The sequence below is a fragment of the Dipodomys spectabilis genome, unplaced genomic scaffold (assembly GCF_019054845.1).
Source record: "Dipodomys spectabilis isolate Male_0828 unplaced genomic scaffold, ASM1905484v1 ptg000492l, whole genome shotgun sequence".
Lineage (NCBI taxonomy): Eukaryota > Metazoa > Chordata > Mammalia > Rodentia > Heteromyidae > Dipodomys > Dipodomys spectabilis.
The window spans coordinates 1,188,083-1,210,950 of record NW_024871169.1 but is presented as its reverse complement, the minus strand read 5'-3'; the positions used below and the strand labels follow the sequence as shown (position 1 = coordinate 1,210,950).

The following is a 22,868-nucleotide window of genomic DNA, read 5'->3' as shown; positions in this document are numbered from 1 at the left end:
AATTGTGCCAGCAGTAGGGCCTGAATTCAGGTCCTGAGCACTGTCTCTTAGCTTTATTCCCCTCAAGTCTAGTGGACTATCACTTGAGCCACAGCGGTTTATGGCTTTTTGTGGTTAATTGGGGTAAGAGTCTCATAGTCATACTTTCCTTATCAGGCCAGCTTCAATCCTTGATCCTCAGATCTTAGCTTTTTCAAGTAGCTAGTGTTACAGGCATAAGCTACAAGAGCCGGACTAAAAAAAAAAAAATAGCAATACTGGAGTTTGAATCCAGGCTTCATGCTTGCTAGGAAGGTGCTCTACCACATGAGCCACACCTCCAATCCTAAATTATTGAGAGTTCTTGTTTGAAGTGAGCTAGGAATCTGAGTGCAGTCAAACAAAGAAGTTATCTCACACCACAAAATAGCATCAAAACAGAGGACGCTGGCTGGGAATGTGGCTTAGTGGTCAAGTGCTTGCCTAGCATGTATGAAGCCTTGGGTTTGATTCCTTAGTACCACATAAAACAGAAAAATCCAGAAGTGGTACTGTGGCTTAAGTGGTAGAGTGCTAGCCTTGAGCAAAAGAAGTTCAAGGACAGTAACCCAGGCCCTGAGTTCAAGCCCGCCCTAGGACTGGCAAAAAAAAATGTATTATCTAGATTTAACTAGAGGTGTGGGCCCCAAAGCAAAGCAGATAAAGAAGCAACACAAGGGTTCAGTTTACACATTTATTATAGAAATCCCCTTCCAGTGTGGGTAGTATCTTGGGCCCAGATCCATTGGTACAAAAAGAAAAGTTAACATCAGGTAAAGGGGGTAGGGGAAATCCCCCCCCACCCCAGCTCCAGAAACTCATAGACAGGTATCATAGAAAACACACCTTATGTGAATTTGTTTAAAAAGTAGTAAATGGAAGGAAAGCCAAGGAAGATGTGGTGTGACCTGTGGCCCATGGCCACATGTCGTCTGAGGATTTTATTGGCATCTACCAGTTGCCAGGTTAAACCACCACAGCATCCCAGGATGCAACATAGTCAATGGCTCTATCCTTCTGCCAACCTCCTGTGTGTGGGGGGGGGGGGGAGGTGTCTCCTGATTGCAGATGATCAGCACAGAAGCTATGGCTACAGACAGGAACAGGGGCTCCTTCAGACATTCCCCATCCAGATTCTATCATTCTACATATGGGCAGAGAGCCCACCTGCACAAGAACTGCCCTGGTAGGGGATAACAGGGAGTTCTAGTCACACCAGAGTCTCTTGGCTACCCTAAACAGGGCCCTGAGACCCTATATGGTCCCTTTTGTTGAAGGTGGGGTTCCTAAAAGGAAGCCTGGGCATGGGGAGAGAAGTGAACCCAACCATGACAAACTCACAGTTTCCCTTTTTTATAAAACGCCTAGTGTTGGGTGAAGACAGTGAATACTAAATCACAACTGTAAACAGAAATGGAAAAAGGGGCTTAGAGTCCCCATATCATCTCCCCTCTTTGAAGCTAGCTGAGGCCCCTCCAGTCCCCAGAACAGTGTAAAGGGAGAAACAGGTTTATCAGACACCTTCCTAGTCCCATGGGGAGCCAGGGGCCATGGAAGATCAGGTGGATGATCCCCAGGACTGAGAGCAACCACATCCTAGGGCTCAGCGAGGTTGGCTGTATGCTCCCCAGCCTGTAGTCTTGCCCAGGCCAACAAGGGGCATATCAGGAGAGGGTCAGACCAATGTCCCTGGGGTCTGGGGGTCAGAACTGGAAGACTGCTCCCCCTCTAGCGTCAGGTCACTTAAACGAGCGCTCAGCTCCGAGGGGTACAGGAAGTCCGTGTAGTATCTTTAGAAGGGACAGCAGGAATCCGGAGGACAGGTGAGGAAGACGGAGAAGAGAGTAGAAAAGACAGACAAGACACAGAAAGAGAAAGGAAGAGGCTCGTTAAAGAGGTGGAGGTAGGCACGGCACACCATAGCACCTTCAGGCTCTCAAGCATGGGGCATGGAGTAAAGAAGAGAAAAAGCAAGGGGCACCTATGTCCCTTCCTCCCAGCACCCTGGCCGCAAGGCTCATTACCATGCACCGGTTAAAATATTCAGAATCCTTCTATAGCTTAAGAAAGAACTGCTACCAGTACCCAAGATCCCCCTCCATTGGGATCCCAAGGACTAATTCAGGTCATGCCTGGTACAGTGCTTCTGTACCAAGACTGCAGCTAGTTTCCTTGTGGTCCCAGTCATCACCATGACTAGCTACTCCCTAATCTAGATAGCTTTGCCATCTGCCTCAAGGAACCCCTACCCATCAATAAAAAGCACCCCCATACCTGCCGGAGACAGGGGGCGCCGTGAAACTCCTCGAGTGGGGGAGGGGCGCCTGGCTGGGGGCCCCATACAGTGCCTGGCCCACCTCATAGCAGCGGGCATGGAGGAAAGGTGGGTGTGGCAGGCCCACGTGTGGAAGCACAGGCCTGCGCTGAGGCCCCACGGCCAGTCCCGAGTTCCGGATGTACCAGTCCCGCAGCCCCTCCAGGGCCAGGTTCTTGTGGCCGCTGCGCTCACCAGCCGGGGGGATCCGAGTGGGTGGGGGCATCCACAGCAGAGGGTTTGGATGCACCTCTGGGCCCTCGGCAGCTTCTGAGGGCAGGCCACAGGGCTTGGTACGGGTGACACGGGTGTGGGGGTCCTTGCTGCGGAGGAGGGGGCTGCTGCCGTCAGGTGCATACATGGGTGGTGGGCCGGGGAGCATGGCAAGGAGCCCGTCTCGGCGGGAGAGGGGTCCTGGGACCTCGGCTGCAGTTAGCAGCTCCCCCCAGCCTGCCCCGCTGCCACCGCGGGGCAGGCCCCGGTCCAAGGAATAGTCCAAAAGGAAGTCCCCACATACAGGTGGGAGCCGGGGGACCCCGCGGGAGGCAGGGGCAGCTGAGCTAGGCCTGGCAGCCCGGGGAGGGTCTGGGGGGCCAGCTGTGCGGGAAGAAAAGGCAGGGGTTGGTTGGGGGCGCTCATACAGCACCTCACTGCTCTTGCAGACCGGTGGGCCAGCAGTAGGGGGAGCCAGAGGGGCAGGCGGAGAGCCAGCTCCCCCCGCTGTTGCCCGGTCCACCAGCAAGGCCTCTGAGCTGTTACTGCGACGGGTGCGAGCTGCGAAGACGGTGGCGCGATCTGAGGCAGGGTCGGCCCGAGGAAAGCCCATCTGTGAATCTTGACTGCCTGACCACTGGCGAGAATGGAGACCTTCGGGTCTGAGGCACAGAAGGGAGGTGGGTAACAGGCATAGGGTCAGAATATCACAGATGGTACAAGTGCCCTCCTCATTGCATCTCTGAGCCTCTGCTTGCAACATCTCTAAACTGGGCCCATGATTAAATGTTGCATGCATGAATATAAGTGTTGAATGGTGGTGCCTCATAGGCAGCTGAGATTTGATCCTAGACTGGAAGGCCCTGGGTGTGGAAATATATGGAAAATGGGGCTGCTGGCTCAGAAAGACATATAGATACATGTGAGCCCATGAACAAAGAGCAAATGCACCTGGCCCCTCAGCTCCTGCTAAGACCCTTCTCTGGGCTCCTCCCTGAGTCAGGCCTGGAATTCAACACCTGCTTCCATACAGTTCCATTCAGAATATGAACCACCCCCAATATCCTACCAGTCACCGTGCACAAAATATGGGCCCCAAAAAGTCAGAAATTTTGTTTTATTTACAGCCTGGAATAATTAGGCAATTAACTAGTATTTAAGAAATGGTATATAGTAGTTAAAAGTATCGACTCTGGTGCAGGGGTGGGGAACTTTTTCTCTTTTTCGCCAAGGGCCCTTTGGACATTTATAGCATCATTCACTGGCCATACAAAATGATCAATACAGGAAGATGACTGGAGCAGGCAGCTAGAAGCATATGTGACTTTTCTGTCAGTGCTAAATGATTTTGTGGGCCTTATACAGTCCACTAACCAGATCCCCTCACCCCTTATCATCTTGAGTCAAAAATTATCTTGGTTCTAATACCAGTACTCCAATCTACTCACAAGCTAATCTTTCTACACCTCAGTCTGCCCATCTATAAAAAGAAAGTGACAACACCACCCCCTAAGAGGGCTCTTGTGATGGTTAAATTAGTGAATATCATGGAAAGCACTGATTACTAGAAGACAGTAGGCACTCAGTACACTTTACTCAAAACTTCTGTCTCTATCTTTCAAGGGCAGATGTTATGCTGTTTCACAAATGAAGGGTCAAAGATTCAGAGGAGGGAAATACTTGTCTAAAGATACAGAAAGCAGACACAGAAGCTTTCATGCTTCTGTCCCAATTTCCACCCTCTTTTCCACTAAGGCAACTTCTATTCACCTTTCAAAGCCCAGATGTTCATGTCCCACACCTTTCAGAAATTTTGCTTCAACACTTCCAGTTAGAACTAATGGTTCCCTCCTGATCCTCAGGCCCACCCTCAATGTCCCCTTACTTGCAGAGCTGGGGGCCAGTGCCCCGGGTGAGGACAGGGGTGGCAGGCACACTTCGCCCCTCAAAACTGGAGGCACTCCTGGGCAGCGAGCGTGTGGGGCTAGACAGAGATGAGCAGGCCCAGGTCGGGGCCCAGGTTAGAGATTACACCCACCAGCAGGCCCACCTGCCATCCCAGGCTCAGGATCCCATTCCTGCTCCTGGGGAAGAGGGGAAGGGACTCCCCTTTACCTGGTGGGGCTGGCCACAGAGTTGCGACGACTCTTCAGATCTCCATAAATATCTGATGGGGGTGGTTTCCATGGGGCTCGTCGCTCAGGACTCCCCCCAGACACTGCCCGAAGCTGGTCCCAAGCCTTTGGTGGTGAGGGGCGCTCAGACAGAGAGAAGCAGCCACGAGGCTCCTCTGGGTGGAAGAGAAAGAGTGGGGGTAGAATTCAATGATGGGTCCCAGGTTGGGGCAAAGCAAAGGGGTGGAGCTAGGAGAGCAGGGAAGGGGTGAGTGGATTAAACAGGCTAAGGAATGAAAAGGGCAAAAAGGGAGGGGAGGGGCTTATAAGTAAGTTCTGGAGCTAAGGAGACAAGGGTGGGGTGAAATTAAAAAAAGAGAGAGAGCCGGGCGCCGGTGGCTCACGCCTGTAATCCTAGCTACTCAGGAGGCTGAGATCTGAGGATCGAGGTTCAAAGCCAGCCCAGGCAGGAGAGACCGTGAGACTCCTATCTCCAATAAACCACCAGAAAACCGGAAGTGGCGCTGTAGCTCAAGTGGTAGAGCGCTCGCCTTGAGCTGAAGAACTGAGGGACAGCGCCCAGGCCCAGAGTTCAAGCCCCACGACCGACAAAAAAAAAAAAAAAAAGAGAGAGATCCGTAGAAAGATGGGCCATGGCTAAGAAGGAGGAGAGGCTGACCACCACTAGATGTTCTAAGGGGACACAGAAGGGGGCTGGTGGCAATTTAGGATACAGGGTCCTCACCGTTATCATGGCTGGCCCCAGATTCTGAGAGGGAGCTGCTCTCTGAGTGCAGAAGGACATCTTCTACAGGTGAGAAGGGAGAATCATCTATCACTCCAAAGCCCAGGACCAGCCACCATCCCCTGTATCAAAGGATGGGCTCCTCTGCGCAGTCTGTCTTCTGTCTCCTCACCCTCTACACTCCTCAAGAACCCACCTTTAAGTTGGGCATCAATGGCTCATGCCTGTATCCTAGCTACTCAGAAAGCTAAGATCTGAGGATCAAGGTTCAAAGCCAGCCAGAGCACCAAAAGTCTGTGAGACTCTATTCTCCAATTAACCACCAAACAGACTGAAGTAGAGCAATGATACAAATGATAGCATGCTAGCCTTGAGCAAAAAAAAAAAAAAAAGGAAAGCCCCAGGACCAGTGCAACACACACACACACACACACACACACACACACACACACACACACACACACACACACACACACACACACACACACACACACACACACACACACACACACACACACACACACACACACCTTTACCTGAATGCAAGGCTGCCACAGGTTTGAGTCTTTACCTTCCAGATTCCTACTGATACTGATCAGGCCACCCTTGTCCTTCGGCTGCTTTGTCACACCTCTCTTTATTGGGTGAGTCCCCTAAGGTCTGCCTTCTTCTGGGATGGCTGCTCAACCATCCACCCCTCCACCTCTATCAGCCAGAGTCCACTCCCTACACATTGCCCCACTGCTGCTGCTGCACAGGGGAATGGCTCACCTTGGCTGAGCTGAGCAAGGCGCGTACCCAGGCAGACTCCCTGAGCCGTGATGAGTGCTCCAGTGGACATTGGCAGTGGCTGGGGAGGGAGCAGTGGGAGGCCAAGGCGAACCCGGAGGTCCCCAAGCTGTTCCTCCAGTTCATGCAGCCTCCGAAGTGCATCTGCCTGTACCTGGCGTCGTCGCCGCCTCTGCTCAGCACTCAGTTCAGGGGCGAGGGCCAGGCGGCGGGCAGCAGCAGCGATCTGCTGTTGTACGGACACCTCACGCTCCAGAGCCTCAAGAGCCAGCTCCTGCACACCCCAAAAGAGGTAGAAAGGACCAAATGTATAGGAGTTAGACAATAAAGGGGCATGCTCTGCCTGGGGCACAGGCCTATTTGCCTAAGGATGGAGTTTATTCATTCTTTCAAGCAGGGCTTTTTTTTTCATTGTGCTGGGCTGGAGCTTGAACTTAGGTGCTTGAACTAGGCTATCCCTGGGGTTTTTCATTCAAGGATAGAGCTTTACCACTTGCCACAGCTCCACTTCCAGCTTCTTGGTGGTTAATTGGAGATGAGAGTCTCATGAACTTTCCTGCCCATGCTGGCTTGGAACTGTGATCCTCATATCTCAGCCTCCCAAGTAGCTAGGATTACAAGTGGGAGCCACCAGCTCCTGGCCGCAGCAGGGCCTTGCTTTCTTTTCTTTTCTTTTGCCAGTCTTGGGGCTTGAACTCAGGACCTGGACACTGTCCCTGAGCTTTTTTTGCTCAAAGCTGGCACTCTACCACTTGAGCCACAGTGCCACTTATGGCTTTTTCTGTTTATGTGGTACTGAGGAATGGAAACCAGGGCTTCATGTATGCTAGGCAAGCAATCTACCAATAAGCCACATTCCCAGCCCTCTTTTCTTTTTTTTCTTTCATTTTTTTTGTCAGTCATGGGCTTGAACTAAGGGCCTGGGAACTTTCCCTTTGCTCAAGGATAAGCACCCTACCACTTTGGTGGTTAACTGGAGATAAGAGTCTCACAGTTGAGTGCCAGTGCCTCATGCCTATAATCCTAGCTACTCAGGAAGCTGAGATCTGTGGATTGTAGTTCAAAGCCCACCCAAGCAGGAAAGCCCATAAGACTCTTCAGTTAAGCACCAGAAAAGCTGGAAGTGGCTCTAGTGGTAGAACATTACCCTTGAGCACAAAAGCTTTAGGCCAGCACCCAGGCCCCGAGTTCAAGCCCCAGGACCAGCAAAAAAAAAAAAATGCTAACAGACTTTCCTTACTGGGCTGGCCTTGAACTGTGATTCTTATCGCAACATCCTGAACAGCTAGAACTACAGGTGAGTATTACCAGTACCAGCATCAGGGCCCTTCTTAATGAGGGCTGGGCCTGCTCATCTACCTGAAGGTAAGAAGCCCATCCTGACATTTAGGGACCAATATCATATGAGGACCCCACTTCCTCAAGCTCTTCTCCTTCTCATCTTAGCCTTTCCCTTTCCTGGCTACAACTCCCATTATTCTTTTTTTCCTTTGTTTTGGTCGGTCGTGGGGCTTGAACTCTGGGCCTGGGCACTGTCCCTCAGCAATTCAGTTCAAGGTAAGTGCTCTACCACTTGAGCCACAGCACCACTTCCAGCTTTTTCTGCTTATGTGGTGCTGAGGAATTGAACCCAGGGCCTCATGCATGCAAGGCAAGCGCTCTACCATTGAGCCACCTTCCCAGCCCCAACTCCCATTATTCTTGTGCTTGAATCTGTCCCATTCAGGCACCACCTATCCTCCAAACTCATCTGCTCACCTCAGCAGGGCACAAGGAGTGGTGTGCCAGGCTGGGATGTGGTGGAGGGTAAGCTCGTGCTGCAGGGGGCCGCCGACGTACCAACTGAGGTCGTTCACCAGGTTCCAGTGGGCACTCAGGGGGCAGTTGGCCAGTCAGCTCCTGGAGAAGGCAGTGGGGATGAAATAAGCCATGATAATCCCAGGAGCTACAGAAGTTTTCCAAGAAGCCTGTCCCTGCTCAGAACCACACACATTATTTCTCTTCCTTCTGTCAAAGAACTCCAGCAGACAGGTAGGCAATATAGACTCTTAGCCTCTCAATAACCCAAGCTCCCACCCTCCCTTTTTGTTGGATGTGGGGCTTGAACTCAGGGCCTGGGCACTGTCTCTGATCTTTTATTCTCAAGGCTAGCACTCTACCACTTGAGCCACAGTGCCATTTCCAGTTTTCTGGTGGTTAATTGGAGATAAAAGTCATAGGGACTTTCCTGCCTGGGCTGGCTTTGAACCCCGATCCTCAGATCTCAGCCTCCTGAGTAGCTAGAATTACAGGTGTGAGCCACTGGTATCCAGCAGGAAAACGTCTTTTGGAATCCAGAAATTTTGTTTGTATTTTTTGAGACAAAGTCTTGTATAACCAGGATGGCCTTGAACTTGCTAGCCTCCTGCCTCAGCCTTCCAAGTGCTAGGATTACAGTCACACATCACAGCAGGTGCTGAGTCCAGAATTTTTTAGGTTTTTTTGTTTGTTTATTTTTTGGCCAATCCTGGAGCTTGAACTCAGGGCTAGGGCATTGTACCTGAACTTCTTTTACTCAAGACCTGCACTCTATCGTTTGAGTCACAGTGCCACTTCTGGTCTTTTCTATTTATGTGGTACTGAGTAATAGGACCCAGGGCTTCATGCATGCTAGGCAAGCACTCTACCACTAAGCCATATTCCCAGCCCTTTTTTAGTTTTTATAAAAGCAACACAGGCTTGGCACTGTTAGCTCATGCCTGTAATCCTATTCAGGAGGCTAAGATCTGAGGATCAAAGTTCAAAGCCAACCCAGGTAGGAAAATCCATAAGACTCATCTCCAATTAACCAGCAACAACCAGAGAAGTAGAGCTGTGGCTCAAATGGTAAAGCACTCAACTTGAGCAAAAAAACTTAGGGATAGTCCCCAGATCCTGAGTTCAGCTCCAGGACCAGCAAAAAAAACAACACAAGTCTACACGAAGTCTATATCTATACACTGCAAATCACGTAACATTCCTTCAAGCTCTGAGCTGCATGGGCTGAACCCCATTATTCTCCCAGGTAAACATTGTGGACATCCACACTAGGAGAACTATTTTGAAACTCCATGTTGGTTCAGAGTGGGGTTGGTTAACAAATTTTGGAAACCGTTTTTGTTAGGATCTAGAGGATTTTAAATAGTCATCAAGGGATTGTGGGCCTGCTTCATCCAATTATTACATTGATTCTAAGACCTTGAAGCCAAACTTCAAGGAGACACAGAGAGACCAAGGAACCTACAGGTCAGATAAATGACTCAGCAACCATCACAACAGTCTGTGGCTTACCTAGGGACCCTCATCCCCTACCACCAGACACCCCAGGAGCCAGGTCCTCACCGCTTCCTGGAGACACACTTTCCGGAGCTCCTGAAGTTTCAGGTTTAGTGCCTCTTGCAGGGCCCGCTGACGATCAAGCAGCCCCCGCAGACGCTCTGATTTCACCTGGGGAGCAGCCTCTCCAAACAGGGCAGCTGCACACAAAATATACAATGATCAGTGAGATCAGGACAATCTGGAGTAGCTGCGGGGCCAGGGACCAATTCTTCCCAAACAGGCAAGTAGAATCTCAGAGCAGGGGAGGAGGCAGCAAGAGGGGGAACCAATCACTGACCTGGGGTATTGAAGGTAGGAGAGCTGATCAGCTGACCTTTGACTTCCATCCTGGTGTTGTCAGGATGCCGTGGCTGATGGCTTGACAAGGCCTAGAAGTAATGTACAGGAGGCATTTAGCAGGCATGTCCCATGCTACCCTAGTCCCATCCCAACTCAGTTTCCCAGGCTTTTACAGCCCACCCCCAACCAGGGCTCAACCCTCCTGGCCTGGCCTGGCTTCTAAAAATTCTGTGTTGAAGCCAGGCGCTGGTGGCTCACGCCTGTAATCCTAGCTACTCAGGAGGCTGAGATCTGAGGATCTCGGTTCAAAGCCAGCCCAGGCAGGAGAGACCGTGAGACTCCTATCTCCAATAGACCACCAGAAAACCGGAAGTGGCACTGTAGCTCAAGTGGTAGAGCGCTCGCCTTGAGCTGAAGAGCTGAGGGACAGCGCCCAGGCCCAGAGTTCAAGCCCCACGACCGACCAAAAAAATAAAATAAAATAAAAATAAAAACTGATTCCTTAAAAATTCTGTGTTGATGCCTGGACCCACTTGACCCTGGTACCTTGGTTCCCTTCCCATTGAGTGGGAACACAGCAAGTGGGAAGCTGGGCGGACTTACAACGCCTCTTCAGAGGCCCATGGGCCACAGCCAGGAATCTTGCCTGGGAAGAGAGAATTAGTGGTACAGATTCAACCACGTATAACAACAGCTGGCACTTATTAATCACCTGGGTGCCTGGAACAGTTACCTGCTATGCCACAATGAATCTTCACAAGCCTCTGGGGACAGAAGTTGTGTGATTATTATTACCTACACCCCCTGTTTTTTAGAGATAATGAGAGGAAAGCACGTAAAGGTCAAACAACTTGCCTAGAGTCAGGGACATGGCCAAGTCTTATGCTCTTCTTCACTACAGCTCCTCAAACCCCACCAGCTTCATCATGAGCTCCCCAGTCCATTAGGCCTCAGGATCTTTGCCAAGACTGTGACTATCATTTGGAGTATTGATTTCAGCCACTCACTAACCCAGCCATGCTTCTCAGCCTTCTTCTACAGGTGGCCCCTGTATAATATCTTCTCACAACTGCTATTGGACAAGAGATTGTGCCTCTTCCTGTTCCACAATGAGGACAGGAAACATTCCTGTCCTGTTGTATCAATATCCTCTGCACCTTGAACACTGCTGCCCACACCAAGTGCCCTGTGATTGTTTGCTGGCTGACTGAACAAATGATCCAATGAACAAACTCAAAGGGAGCCAAACCAGGGTTCTAACCCAAATCTATGGGTCTTTACTCACCCTAACCTCATCCTGGAGTATTTACTTGACACCAGGGTCCCTCCAGCCCTTTTCCCCACCCTTCCTGGTCCTGAGACTAGACTGAGGAAGTCACTCTGCTGGGATTTGCGACAGGCAAAGTCCACAGCTCCAGATAACATGCCACCTGTCTCCCTCTCTGCCCCAGCAGTCCTGGCTGACCACAGAGTCAGCCCTGGCCAGCTGCCAGTCCTCCTTCGTCCTCTCCTCTGGAGTTTGCTCCCTCCCTCCCACATCCTGCTGGGTCCCCAGTTGGGCAGCCTGGTGACATCACCTCCTGCCACCTGGCCTAATCTTCATGGCAGGTGACTGGAAGAATCTCACAGGCATAGAGTTCCCATTCGGATCTGCCTGGAGACCCACAGTTTGTCCTGACATGGTAGCCAGGTGTGGGGAAGTCCCAGGCAAACAAAGAGGCCTCAGTTCAAGTCCCTTCCCCAACATGACGTGGTATGGCCCAGCAGTCTATAAGGTACCCTGTTTCTCTAAAGTCCTCTTACCCACCTCACAGGATCTGTAACCCTCCCTAGAAGCAACCATACCTTGTTCTAAACACCCTCTGCCCTCAACATGGGAAGAAGTCTCTAGAGCCCTGTTACAATCCAGGTACAGTGTGTACTTTACAATGGCCCTCATAAATCTACACATCTAAGACCCAATCAGCACTGCCCAGCATGGCAAGGTTTTCCTGAACATCCCCAGCTCAGCCTCCTCTGTCACCCAGCTTCCAGGGCTCTTAGTTTCCCAGGGCCCACTTGAGTGTGGGCAACTTTCATGGGGTTCTACTAAGCCCTCCTCTATTCACTCCTTCCACCAAGCCCGATTCCACTTCCCATACCACAGGCTGCCTCAATGCTTTCTCCTTAAAAGCTCAGAGCCTCCTTAGAAGCTGACCTGGGGTCCACACAGGAACCCCATCTCCACCCTGACGGCCTGACCTCAGGGACATAGCTAGAGCATGAGTCATGGGGTCACTGTGCAGGCTAGGCACAGGGTCACGCCCCACACCCCCACACCCGGCTCCTAAACCTTTGCCTCCGCATAGCGCTGCCCTAGGGCTTAGGACTGTCCCAACCCCAGCCAGAGATAGTGAGAAGAGAATCCCCACAATCTCCTCCCAATATACCCCTGCACTAATCCCTAGGGACCCCTGGGACACCCACCACCACCACCACCACCACGGTGACCTCATGGGTCTGTCTTGTCACCCTGTGCTGTCGCTGGGATAAGCAGCAGCAGGAGGGCTGAAGAGGGCCCCCCCACCCTGAGGCGAGCCCAGCAGGTTTTTCAGGTCTGCCTTTCTGACACCACAGCCGAGAAAGAAATTCCTGGCTGTAATGACTGTTTACAACCAAGACACCTCACCTGGGTGGCACCCCAACACTGTCAATGGGACCCCATTTCCACATCCTGCCACCACTGAAGCAAATATACACTCCCAAAGTTTAGATTGTTCCCCAGCCTCCCCAGGAGCCCCAGGTTCCATCACTCTAAGTGAACAAATGGGATAGAGGGCAGGCAGATGCCTGGAGAGTGTTACAATAGCCCAATCTTATCTTTGTCACAGGGGCTATTGCGGGGGGGGGGGGGGGGGGGCGGGGGGGGATCTACTCTGGCAAGAGAGGAAAGGAAAAGAAAAGTCAGGGGTAGGAGGGAGAAGGGGGACACATACGCCTCTTCTTCCCCATTCTTCCTCACCCATTTCTGGCAAAGAATTGCTTTGCGCCAAGAAAGGATATTGGACATTTTGGGCTTCACCCTTTTAGTCAGGTTCGCCTTCCATGCTGAACCCTACCCCCACCCCATGTTAATGGACTTCTCCCACAGCCCTGGCTCTCCCAAAGGGAACTTCAGTACACCCTACTGCAGCCCCAAGCCCCCATGCCCCACACCCCTAGGCCCACTGTTCCCAGGTACTCACCAGTGCCAGAGAGTGCTTTAAGGTAGCCTCAGGTACCTCAGAAGAAATAGTTGTCTCCACCAGGCCCTGGTTCTGAGGGCAGTGGCAGCAAGCAGCAGTGCCGGATGCCTTGGCCACCTCCCACTAGGTAATGGCCCAGCCTACCTGCCCAGGAACTGGGCTGTCCTACACCTTTTAACCCTTGCCTGTCTACCACTAGGACTACAGGTACCCCTGGGTGGGGGGCGGCCTCAGGGCCAAATCCCTTTAGGGCGTCCAGCATGACCAAGAAGCTACTTTAACCCAGATACTTAATAAAGAACTGAAGCCATGGGCATAGCTGCTGCCTCTCTGGCTGTTCAGATTTATAGAGGACCAGAGTCTGCCGGCCCAAGCTAACATCTTGGGGCTGGGGGCTAGAAAACCATAAAGCACACAGAGGCCCCAAATGTAAATTGCATTTGTACTTTTCAGCAGAGAATATTACATTCCTAAGGCCCCTATGGCACCCTAGCCTTCCTTCCTAGGGGTAGGTAGAAGAGAAGGTTTGAGGATCAGACCCCAGTAACACACTCATAATTCTAGGCACTCCAGAGGCTGAGATCCAGAGAATCACAATTTTAAGTTAGGTCAAGCAGGAAAGTCCATAAGACTCTTATCTCCAGCAAAAAGCCAGAAGTAGAGCTGTGGCTCAAGTGGTAGAGCACTAGCTTTGAGCAAAAAGAAAAGATCAGGGACAGCGCTCAGACCCTAAGTGTTTAAGTGTCAGAACAGGCACACACACACACACACACACACACACACACACACACACACACACACACACACACACACACACACACACACACACACACACACACACAGGAGTGGGCAGGGGAGGTTTTGAAGAACAATTCCCCCTATTACTAGGATAATAGTTTTCCTAGTTAGTAATAGAGGAAGTGGACCTTTCTAAGGAGAGGCTAGGTCTCAAGAATCTACCACAAGCCGGGCGCTGGTGGCTCACGCCTGTAATCCTAGCTACTCAGGAGGCTGAGATCTGAGGATCGCGGTTCAAAGCCAGCCCGGGCAGGAGAGACCGTGAGACTCCTATCTCCAATAAACCACCAGAAAACCGGAAGTGGCGCTGTAGCTCAAGTGGTAGAGCGCTCGCCTTGAGCTGAAGAGCTGAGGGACAGCGCCCAGGCCCAGAGTTCAAGCCCCACAACTGACAAAAAAAAAAAAAAAAAGAATCTACCACATTCCACAGCTCCAGAAGAAATAATCCTAGTAAACAGAACACAATTTATGCCCTACAAACTTGAGGACTGGCATAGAGCCAGCCTCCTCAGAGCCACTTTACAGGTAAAGAGGCCTGATTGAGATCAAGCCACCATAAAAGTGAATAAAAGCATAACTTAGGGACTGGGTACAGGGTCGAAGACAGACAAGCTACTTCCCAAAGGAAGGAAGAGAAAGGAGGTTCATGTTTCTTTATATCCTAGCTTGCTCCCACCCATTCCTTCCCCTCACCATTTCAGGTCAAGAGGCAGGCTGTATGCTAGACAAGGACTTAAGGGCTCCAAGACCCTGGGATGTACTGGTCCCCACAGCTGCACCTGAGCTCTGGGCTTCTCCCTGCACACACCACACCCCCTGTGCCCCACAAGAGACCATCTGCTCTGTGACCTCAGGGCCAAGCCTAACCCAAGCCTCAGCAGCAGTCCCTGCCATGCCAGGGACAGGCGGAGTGTGAGAAATGTTTCCTCCCAATTTGGCAGGTGAGCCAAGCCTCTAGAGAAGAGCTCCCTCTGTCACAAGCTATTAGGGCCTCTGGCCATCCCTGCCCACCTTTCTTCCTGGGTGTGAGATTTCCGGTGTGTGACACAAAGGACCCTTTCATTGCCTTTCCTACCCCCCTCTTCCCCCTTCAGTGCCTGCACTGAATTGTGCAGGTAGACATCTAGCTGTATGTGGGTGGGGTATGTCTTCGTGGCCATGACCTCTCCCACCTCTTGTGGGCCACCAAAAATGGTGTGAAGAGGGGAGTTAACCAAAATCAGGACCAAGAGGAACAATGCAGCTTGAGTTTCAAAGCCTAGATTCCCTCATCTATAGATGGGCAAAAGGTGGTTTCCAGAGGCCAAAGGAATTTTGGAAGAAGTTTCAGAGTGCAAGGAAATGTACATCATCAGTGACAGATAACAATAGTAAACTCACAGAGGTGGGATAGTGTGAGGGCAAGTAGGAGAGAGTAGACTCTAGACCTCTTGGGCCAGGCAGACAACTGAGCCAGGGTCACTCACATACATAATTGTCTTGGTCTGTGATTTGTTCTCTATGTGCCAGTTCTGGGATTTGAATTCAAGACCAGTTCAATGTCCCTGAGCTTTTTTGCTCAAGGCTGGCCCTCTACCACTTGAGCCACACCTATACTTCCCAGCTTTTTGATGAGAAGCCATGGAGTCTTCTGCCCAAGCTGGCTTCTAACCATGATCCTTAGATCTGGCTTCTAACTATGATCCTTAGATCTTACCCTCCTGAGTAGCTAAGATTACAGGCATGAGCCACCAGCATCCAGATGGTCTGTGGTTTTTAATAGTAGATGATGGCCCAACCTCTAAACCTTACCCCAGCTACTCCTGAGCTTTAGCCCATCCAATGCTAGTAAATGGTGTGTCTAGGGTTTAACCTGGTGGTCATTTACTGGCTATATGACTTCTTGAACAAGTCACTTAATTTCTCAGCCTCAATGTCCTCATCTGTTAAATGGCAGTATGTAGCACACAGTGTTGTTGCAAGCAGTAACTGAGTTAATCCACTTGCAGTTTGTTTAGGAGAGTGACTGGCTGGCTATAAATGCTCAGTATATGTGAGCTCTTAGAAGTATTCCTCCCCACAGAACCAAATAGATATAGCTGGATATTTTGTTTTACACAGAGCTGGTATATCTAAGTCTCACCTGATAAATTTGGAAAAGGTGTTATTTTCCCCCATTCAGATAACCTTGTCTGAACTATCACTATCCAAAATCAAGAGCTAAATATATTCAGATGCATTTGAGATAGACAGAGCTGGTATCCCTTAGCCTCCAAACCTCCCTTCTTGCCAGACCAGACATTTGAAACAGAGCTGTTTTGCCTCATTCTCTGACATCTCTCTACTCAACATTAAAAATGCAGGAATGGGGTGGGCAGGAATGGGGCGGGCAGGCAGGGTGGCACAAGCCTGTAATCCCAGCACTTAGGAGAATGGACTTCCAGGCCAGTTTGAGCTTCATAGAAAGACAATGTCAAAAATATGTAGGAACCAAATATATTTACATAAATTATCAGAATTTTGACTGTCCAAACACAGGAACTGAATTTTTGTCCCAGGTTCTATGGATAGAACCCAGGCCTCTGTATATGGTAAGCAAGTACTCCACCCTCCACCACTGAGCCATACCCCCAGCCTCCTGGATACATTTTTGAGTTAGAGTCATTACACATCATCATCTGACCTCTCTCTTCCTTCCTTCCTTCCTCCCTCCCTCCCTCCCTCTCCCTTCTTTCCTTCCTTCCTTCCTTTCTTTCTTTCTTTCTTTCCTTCTTTCTTTCTTTTTTCTTTCTTGTCCCTCAAGGGGCCTAAACTCAGGGCCCTTTTTTGCTTAAGGCTAGTGCTCTACCACTTTGAGCCACAGTTCCATTTCTGGTTTTCTGGTAGTTAACTGGAGGTAAGAGTCTTAGACTTTCCTGTGCAGGCTGGCTTTGAACTGTGATCCTCAGATATTAGCCTCCTGAGCAGCTAGGATTACAGACCTGAGCCACCAGTGCCTGCTTTACCTCCCGTTTCTTTTTTTTTCTTTCTTTCTTTCTTCCTTTTTTTTTTTTTTTTTGGCCAGTTGTGTGGTCTGAACTCTGGGCCTGGGCGCTGTTCCTCAGCTCTTCAGCTCAAGGCTAGCACTCTACCACTAGAGCCACAGTGCCACTTCTGACTTTTTTTCTGCTTATGTGGTGCTGAGGAATCAAACCCAGGGCTACCACTGAGCCACCTTCCCAGCCCCATGACCTCTCCTTTCTATGTAAGATGCATAAACAAAATATTTTTCAGATAACTTGATGTGTTTCGCTATCTAAATTTCCAGAATTCTCCCTCTCTCAGAACTCAGATACCAAATAGATTGAGACAATGAGGGGAAACTCGGTTGGGGAGTTAATAGCTTTTTTTTTTTTTAATCAGTCATGGGGCTTGAACTCTAGGCCAGGGCACTGTCCCTGAGCTCTTCTGCTCAAGGCAAGCACTCTACCACTTGAGCCACAGCACCACTTCTGGTTTTCTGTAGTTAATTGGAGCTAAGAGTCTCTCAGACTTTCTTGCCCAGGCTGGCTTTGAACCATGATCCTTGGATCTCAGCCTCCTGAGAAGCTAGGATTATAGGCATGAGCTACCAGCACCCGGCTTGGAATTAACAGATTTGAATAAATGTTTTGGATAAATAAGACAGGTCTGGTATTCATTATTTGAACTCACTATTCTGTGAGAAATACAGGAACAAAACATAATTAAGTACATTACCTTCTTACTACCCAAATTCTCACCATCCATTCTCAAAATAGGGTATTCCAAGCAAAGAAAGTTCAGGTTACTATTTGTTTTTGTGTGCATGCTGGTCCTGGGGCTTGAACAGGGTCTGGGCACTGTCCCCAAGCTTTTTGCTCAAGGCTAACACTCTACCACTTGAGTTACAGCTCCATTTCTGGCTTTTTGGTGACTAACTGGAGATAAGAATCTAACGGACTTTCCTACTGAGGCTGGGTTCAAACTACAATCCTCAGATCTCAGCCTCAGCTAGGATGACATGCATGAGCTACCAGTGCCCAGCTCAGTTTACTATTATTAGCGGATAGGCCTGACTCCTTTTTCTTTTCTTTTTTCTTTTTTCCAATGCTGGGAATCAAATCCAATGCCTCCCACATTCCAGGCAAGCGTTCAACCACTGAGCTGTACCTCCAGCCTTCCAGGCTCCAGGCTTTAAAAAAACTCATTCTCATGCTCACACTATGCTCCAGGCTTAAAAAAAAAACAAAAAAAAAAACTCATTCTCACACTCAGGAATCTGAGATCTGAGGATTATGGTTCAAAGCCAGCCCATACAGGGAAGTTCATGAGACTCTTATTTCCAATTAACCATCAGAAAACTGGAAGTGGAGCTATAGCTCAAAGTGGTATAGTGCTTGCAAAAAGAGCTCAAGGATAGCACCCAGGCCCTGAGTTCAAGCCCATCAACCAACAAAACAAAACTAAACTAAATCTCACTACATTGACTAGGCTGGTTTACAACTCCTGGTCTCAAAGCAATCCTCCTACCTCAGCGTCACAAGTAGCTGGGACTAAAGGTGTGCACTACTACACCAGCTAAATGGGACTGATTTTAACACCCACTAATTGCCTATGTCCCTCCACCCCCCCCACACACACACAGAAGAGACCTGTTCCACAGAACAGGAAGGTAATTAGCACCACAATGTTTATTGCTTACTGTAATGAGAAGGGATAAGTACCTTTACCAATCCCACTTTTACCAAAACCTGAAGCCCCTGAACTAGAAGAGACTATTTCAGGCCAAGAAAGCAGAGATCATACACTTAGAATCAAGATGGCCCTCTGTGCCCACATATTTTCTCAACCGCCCTACCCCCTTGTCTCCCCCAGCTGCCTTGGGTCAGCCCCCAACCTAACAAAGCTGGAAACATGATCCTGACCTCTCAGACTCCTAGAGAGTTGCTGAATAATTTAGGGTGTTCTTTCACACCTGGGGAGGGCAGGGGGCATAGGAACATTTCCATGCCCTCCTGGGGCAGTAAGAGAAAAGCTCTAGATGAGATCACAACGGTGGAGTTGGGAGTGGGGGAGTTGGGAGTGGGGGACGAAAAAAATCACACACAAAAGCCTCATCAACCACATAGAGCACAAAAAGGCTATTTGCTCCTGTTAAAAGAAATATTGGAATCTACTTCAGAATCCCTGGCAACAACAGAACTTTCAAGTTCAGGAGCCCATTCCTGGGCTCAGAAGGATGGGAAGTAGGCATTGGGAAGATCTGAACAAGGTAGAAGGTCAAAATAAGAAGGTAAAAGGGGGGTCTGGCCAGACCTACTTGACTCATGTCTGTAATCCTAGCTACTCAGGAGGTTGAGATCTGAGGATCGCAACTTGAAACCAGCCTGGGCAGGAAAGCCTGTCAGACTCTTATCTCTAACAAACTATCCAAAAAAAGCCAGATGTGGAACTGTGGCTTAGTGGTAGAGCATAAGCCTTTGAGCAAAAAAGCTCAGGAACAGTGCCCAGGCTCTGAGTTCAAGCTTCTGCCAGGATGTGCACCAAAAATAAAAAAACAAAAAACAAAAAAGGGGTCTGAGTAGGGCGCCAGTGGCTCAGGCCTATAATCCTAGCTACTCAGGAGGCTGATATCTGAGGATCACAGTTTGGAGCCAGCCAGGGCAAAAAAGTCCATAAGACTCTTATCTCCAATTAACCTCCAAAAAGCTGGAAATAGAGGTTTGGCACAAGAGGTAGAGTGCTAGCCTTGACCAAAAAGAGCACAGGGACAGTGTCCAGGTGCTGGGTTCAAATCCCAGGACCAGCACCAAAAATAAGAATCAGGACAGACACTAAGTTCTGGTTGCTCAAGCCTGTAATCGTACCTATTCAGGGGGCTGAGATCTGAGGATCTCAGTTTGAAGCCAGCCAGGGTAGAAAAATCCATACAGCCGGGCACTGGTGGCTCACGCCTGTAATCCTAGCTACTCACGAGGCTGAGATCTGAGGATCTCCGTTCAAAGCCAGCCCAGGCAGGAGAGACCGTGAGACTCCTATCTCCAATAAACCACTAGAAAACCGGAAGTGGCGCTGTAGCTCAAGTGGTAGAGCGCTCGCCTTGAGCTGAAGAGCTGAGGGACAGCGCCCAGGCCCAGAGTTCAAGCCCCACGACCGACAAAAATAAAAAAAAAAATTAAAAATCCATACAATACTTATCTTTGATTAACCTCCAAAATGTTGGAAGAGGAGTTGTGGCTTAAGTGGTAGAGTGCCAGCCTTGAGAGAAAAAGCTAAGGGCCATCACCCAGGCCCCGAGTTCAAACCTCAGTTCCAGCACACACCAAAAAAGAAGAAAAAGAAGCAGGTCATAAGGCTGGGGGTGTGGCTGTGATTGTCTATCATGTGTTTAACTGGGGTTCAGTCCCTAGTACAACAAAACAACACAACATAGAAGATAGGATACAGTGAGGTTTAGACTAGAAAGAGACAAAACAGTAGGGCAGGGGTCAGTGTCAGAATTGAATAGTAGCCAGAAGACACGACTTGGGACAGGCCAAGGGAGGGGATAGGGATAAGGTTCAAGGGAGGGTATAGGGATAAGGTTCAGGATGAAGGTCAGGAACAAGAAAAGAACCGTACAAAATGAGGATAAAAATGAAGTGGTGAAAAGAGGGGCAAACAGACAGGGTTGTGGTCAGGGACAGAGGGGATGTCTAAACGCGAGTCAGGAGGGAGATAGGAGTCCAGAGAAGAACCAGGAGGGTAGGACAGGGGTGAGGAGAAAGGAATTGGAAGCAGAGGCTAGGAATCAGGATAGAACCGGATCCAATTGGTGTTAGAGATACAGGACACTTGACTGGAAGAGGTTCAGAGACTGGATGTGCATCTGAGGGACAGGTCAACCATCAGGATAGAAACTTGGTCCGAAATGGGCTTTAGAGATGGGATAGAGTCAGGCAAAGATCAGGCCAAAAGGTCCTGAGGACAAATCTGGTTGGGCAGGCTGGGGGGAGGGGGGGGTATCAGGACTAGGGGAACAAAACAAGGGTTGAATATAGTTAGGTCAAGGGTTGAGAAGGAAGATCTTGAGGCTAAGGCTGACAGGGGTTCAGGTTTTTAAAACGATATGTAGTCGAGTCTCACAGGGGCCAGAGGTGAGGGCACAGAGTTAGGGGGCGCAGGGGCGCGCTCAGGTACATCCTTGTAGGCGTTGCCTGGCCTTCACCCCACCCTGTCCCCTACAATCTTCTCCTGGCCAGGGCTTACTCACCGAGGTCCTTGCACCGAGGTGCAGGCAGGTTCGAGATAGGCCAGCAAAAGATAGTGGGCGCGCCCCTCCTTGCTTCGCCCTGCTCGTTCCCGGGCGTGTATCTAATCCCCTTCTGCGCCCTGCCAGTGGGCCGCGATCTGCCGCGCGACCGTTAGCTGTGGGGGGCAGATGGAGGACCCCCGAAGGGCGGGAACGGAGCGCCAGCCCCTCCACAGGCAGTGGATCCCCGTCTCCCACCTTTACCTAGGGTCGGTCGGCTCCTGACAGCATCTCCACCTCCTCGGCTGAGCCCAAGCCTGGTGGGGTGGGGTGGGGGGCGCCTGGGGGGCGGGGCGCGAGACCACAGCAGCGGCGGAGACGAAATGCGCAGGCGCCAGTTCGGGTCTTCGATTTTCCTGCCCTGGGAGCGCCAGGAGCAAAGAAACTGGGAGCGCGTGCGCACATGCTTTTTTTGAGAGCAGCAGATCCCTCCCCTGCCGAGACCACGCCCCGTCAGCGAGCTGACTAGCGCCCTTCACCCTCTCTGGAGTTCCAAGCAATACACTGAACTGCTCTTTATGAGCCACCATCACATCTCGAAACTAAATCAACGATACCCTCTACCGTCTTTCAAAGTCACCCAAACGACTCTCCATCCTCCTCCAAGTTATACATAGAGGTATTGTGTATTGATTCCAACTAGTTCCTCTAATCATCCTCCATAGACACACATTTGAGCTGCACCAACACACCACTGTCTATTGACCTTCAATCAGAACCTAAATCACACTATGTGGAACCCCAAACTATATTCCTACGTTACCCTCCCTGGATGTTGAAATGGGATGCAAAAAGTAGTCAAAGACCCCTTTGCAATGCAACTCAAGCCACACTCCATCAAACCCCAAATTACCTGATTTATCTCTGAATTTCAGCCACCAAACCACCTTCCACCATTCCTCCAATTGTATTCTTAAATTACCTGCAATTTATCCTTTATGGACACCAAAGTTGTACTGGTAAATTAACTTTCACGGCCTCCAAGTGGTTTCCCCAGAGCATCTGCAATCAGCCCTGGAACTATTAACTCCTCAAGAGTATATTTGTGTGTGTGTGTGTGTGTGTGTGTGTGTGTGTGTGTGTGTGTGTTAGTTCAGGGGCTAGAACTCAGGACCTGGATGCTATCCCTTAGGGTTTTTTATTTGTTTGTTTTGTCAGTTGTGGGGTCTGAACCCTGGGCCTGGGCACTGTCCCTCAGCTAGGTAGGCTAGCGCTCTACCACTTGAGCCACAGCACCACTTCCAGCTTTTTCTGCGTATGTGGTGCTGATGGATGGAACCCAGGGCCTCATTCATGCTAAGAAAGTATTCTACCACTAAGCAGCATTTCAAGGCCCCCCCTCCCCACACACACACATCCATTTTGTATTTGAAACCACAATCCTCAGATCTCAGTCTCCCGAGTAGCTTGGATTACAGGCGTGAACCACCTACCCCTAGCACATTACTAACTATTGAACCCAGCAGGGCCTTGAGAATGGTAGGAAAACTCTCTACCACTAAGCTACATTCTAGCCCCAAATATCACTTCTAAATGCTACTCAGGAGACTGAGATCTGAGAATTGGGGTTCAGAGCCAGCCTGGGCATACAAATCTGAAAGACCCCTATATTCAATTAACCAGCAAAAAAATCTTAAAGTGGAGTTGTGGTAGAGTACCAGCCAATAGCTAAGAAAGCTAAGCAAGGGCTGGGAATATGGCTTAGTGGTAGAGTGCTTGCCTAGCACACATGATGGCCTGGGTTCAA

The 22,868-nt window shown here is 50.0% G+C and overlaps 1 protein-coding gene across 3 annotated transcripts; it reads right to left on the bottom strand.

Moving 5' to 3' along the window:
- Nucleotides 1-698: 698 nt before the first annotated feature.
- Nucleotides 699-21,234, bottom strand: Ccdc120 (coiled-coil domain containing 120). 3 transcript variants are annotated; one of them, XM_042669245.1, is made up of 10 exons: nt 21,083-21,234; nt 10,376-10,475; nt 9,828-9,918; nt 9,554-9,687; nt 7,952-8,092; nt 6,176-6,467; nt 5,405-5,467; nt 4,661-4,835; nt 4,431-4,529; nt 699-3,207 (listed from the first exon to the last, which is right to left on the bottom strand). In XM_042669245.1, exons 3-10 carry the CDS (start codon nt 9,874-9,876, stop codon nt 2,271-2,273), a joined length of 1,890 nt encoding a protein of 629 aa, XP_042525179.1. In that variant the 5' UTR covers nt 9,877-9,918; nt 10,376-10,475; nt 21,083-21,234; the 3' UTR covers nt 699-2,270. The 3 variants fall into 3 exon arrangements, with proteins under 3 accessions (XP_042525179.1, XP_042525180.1, XP_042525181.1); XM_042669246.1 differs by lacking the exon at nt 21,083-21,234 and adding an exon at nt 13,054-13,118; XM_042669247.1 differs by lacking the exon at nt 21,083-21,234 and having other exon boundaries at nt 699-1,808; nt 2,293-3,207; nt 10,376-10,407.
- Between the last annotated feature and the right edge of the window lie 1,634 nt (nt 21,235-22,868).

Excerpts from the sequence above, each read along its gene's own strand:
- Ccdc120 (XM_042669247.1), bottom strand. The coding sequence starts at position 9,876 with ATGGAAGTCAAAGGTCAGCTGATCAGCTCTCCTACCTTCAATACCCCA. Across the intron at positions 6,468-7,951 it reads ACTCCTTGTGCCCTGCTGAG|GAGCTGGCTCTTGAGGCTCT; the intron begins GTGAGCAGATGA and ends TGGGGTGTGCAG. Across the intron at positions 3,208-4,430 it reads ACTGGCCCCCAGCTCTGCAA|ACCCGAAGGTCTCCATTCTC; the intron begins GTAAGGGGACAT and ends TCTGTGCCTCAG.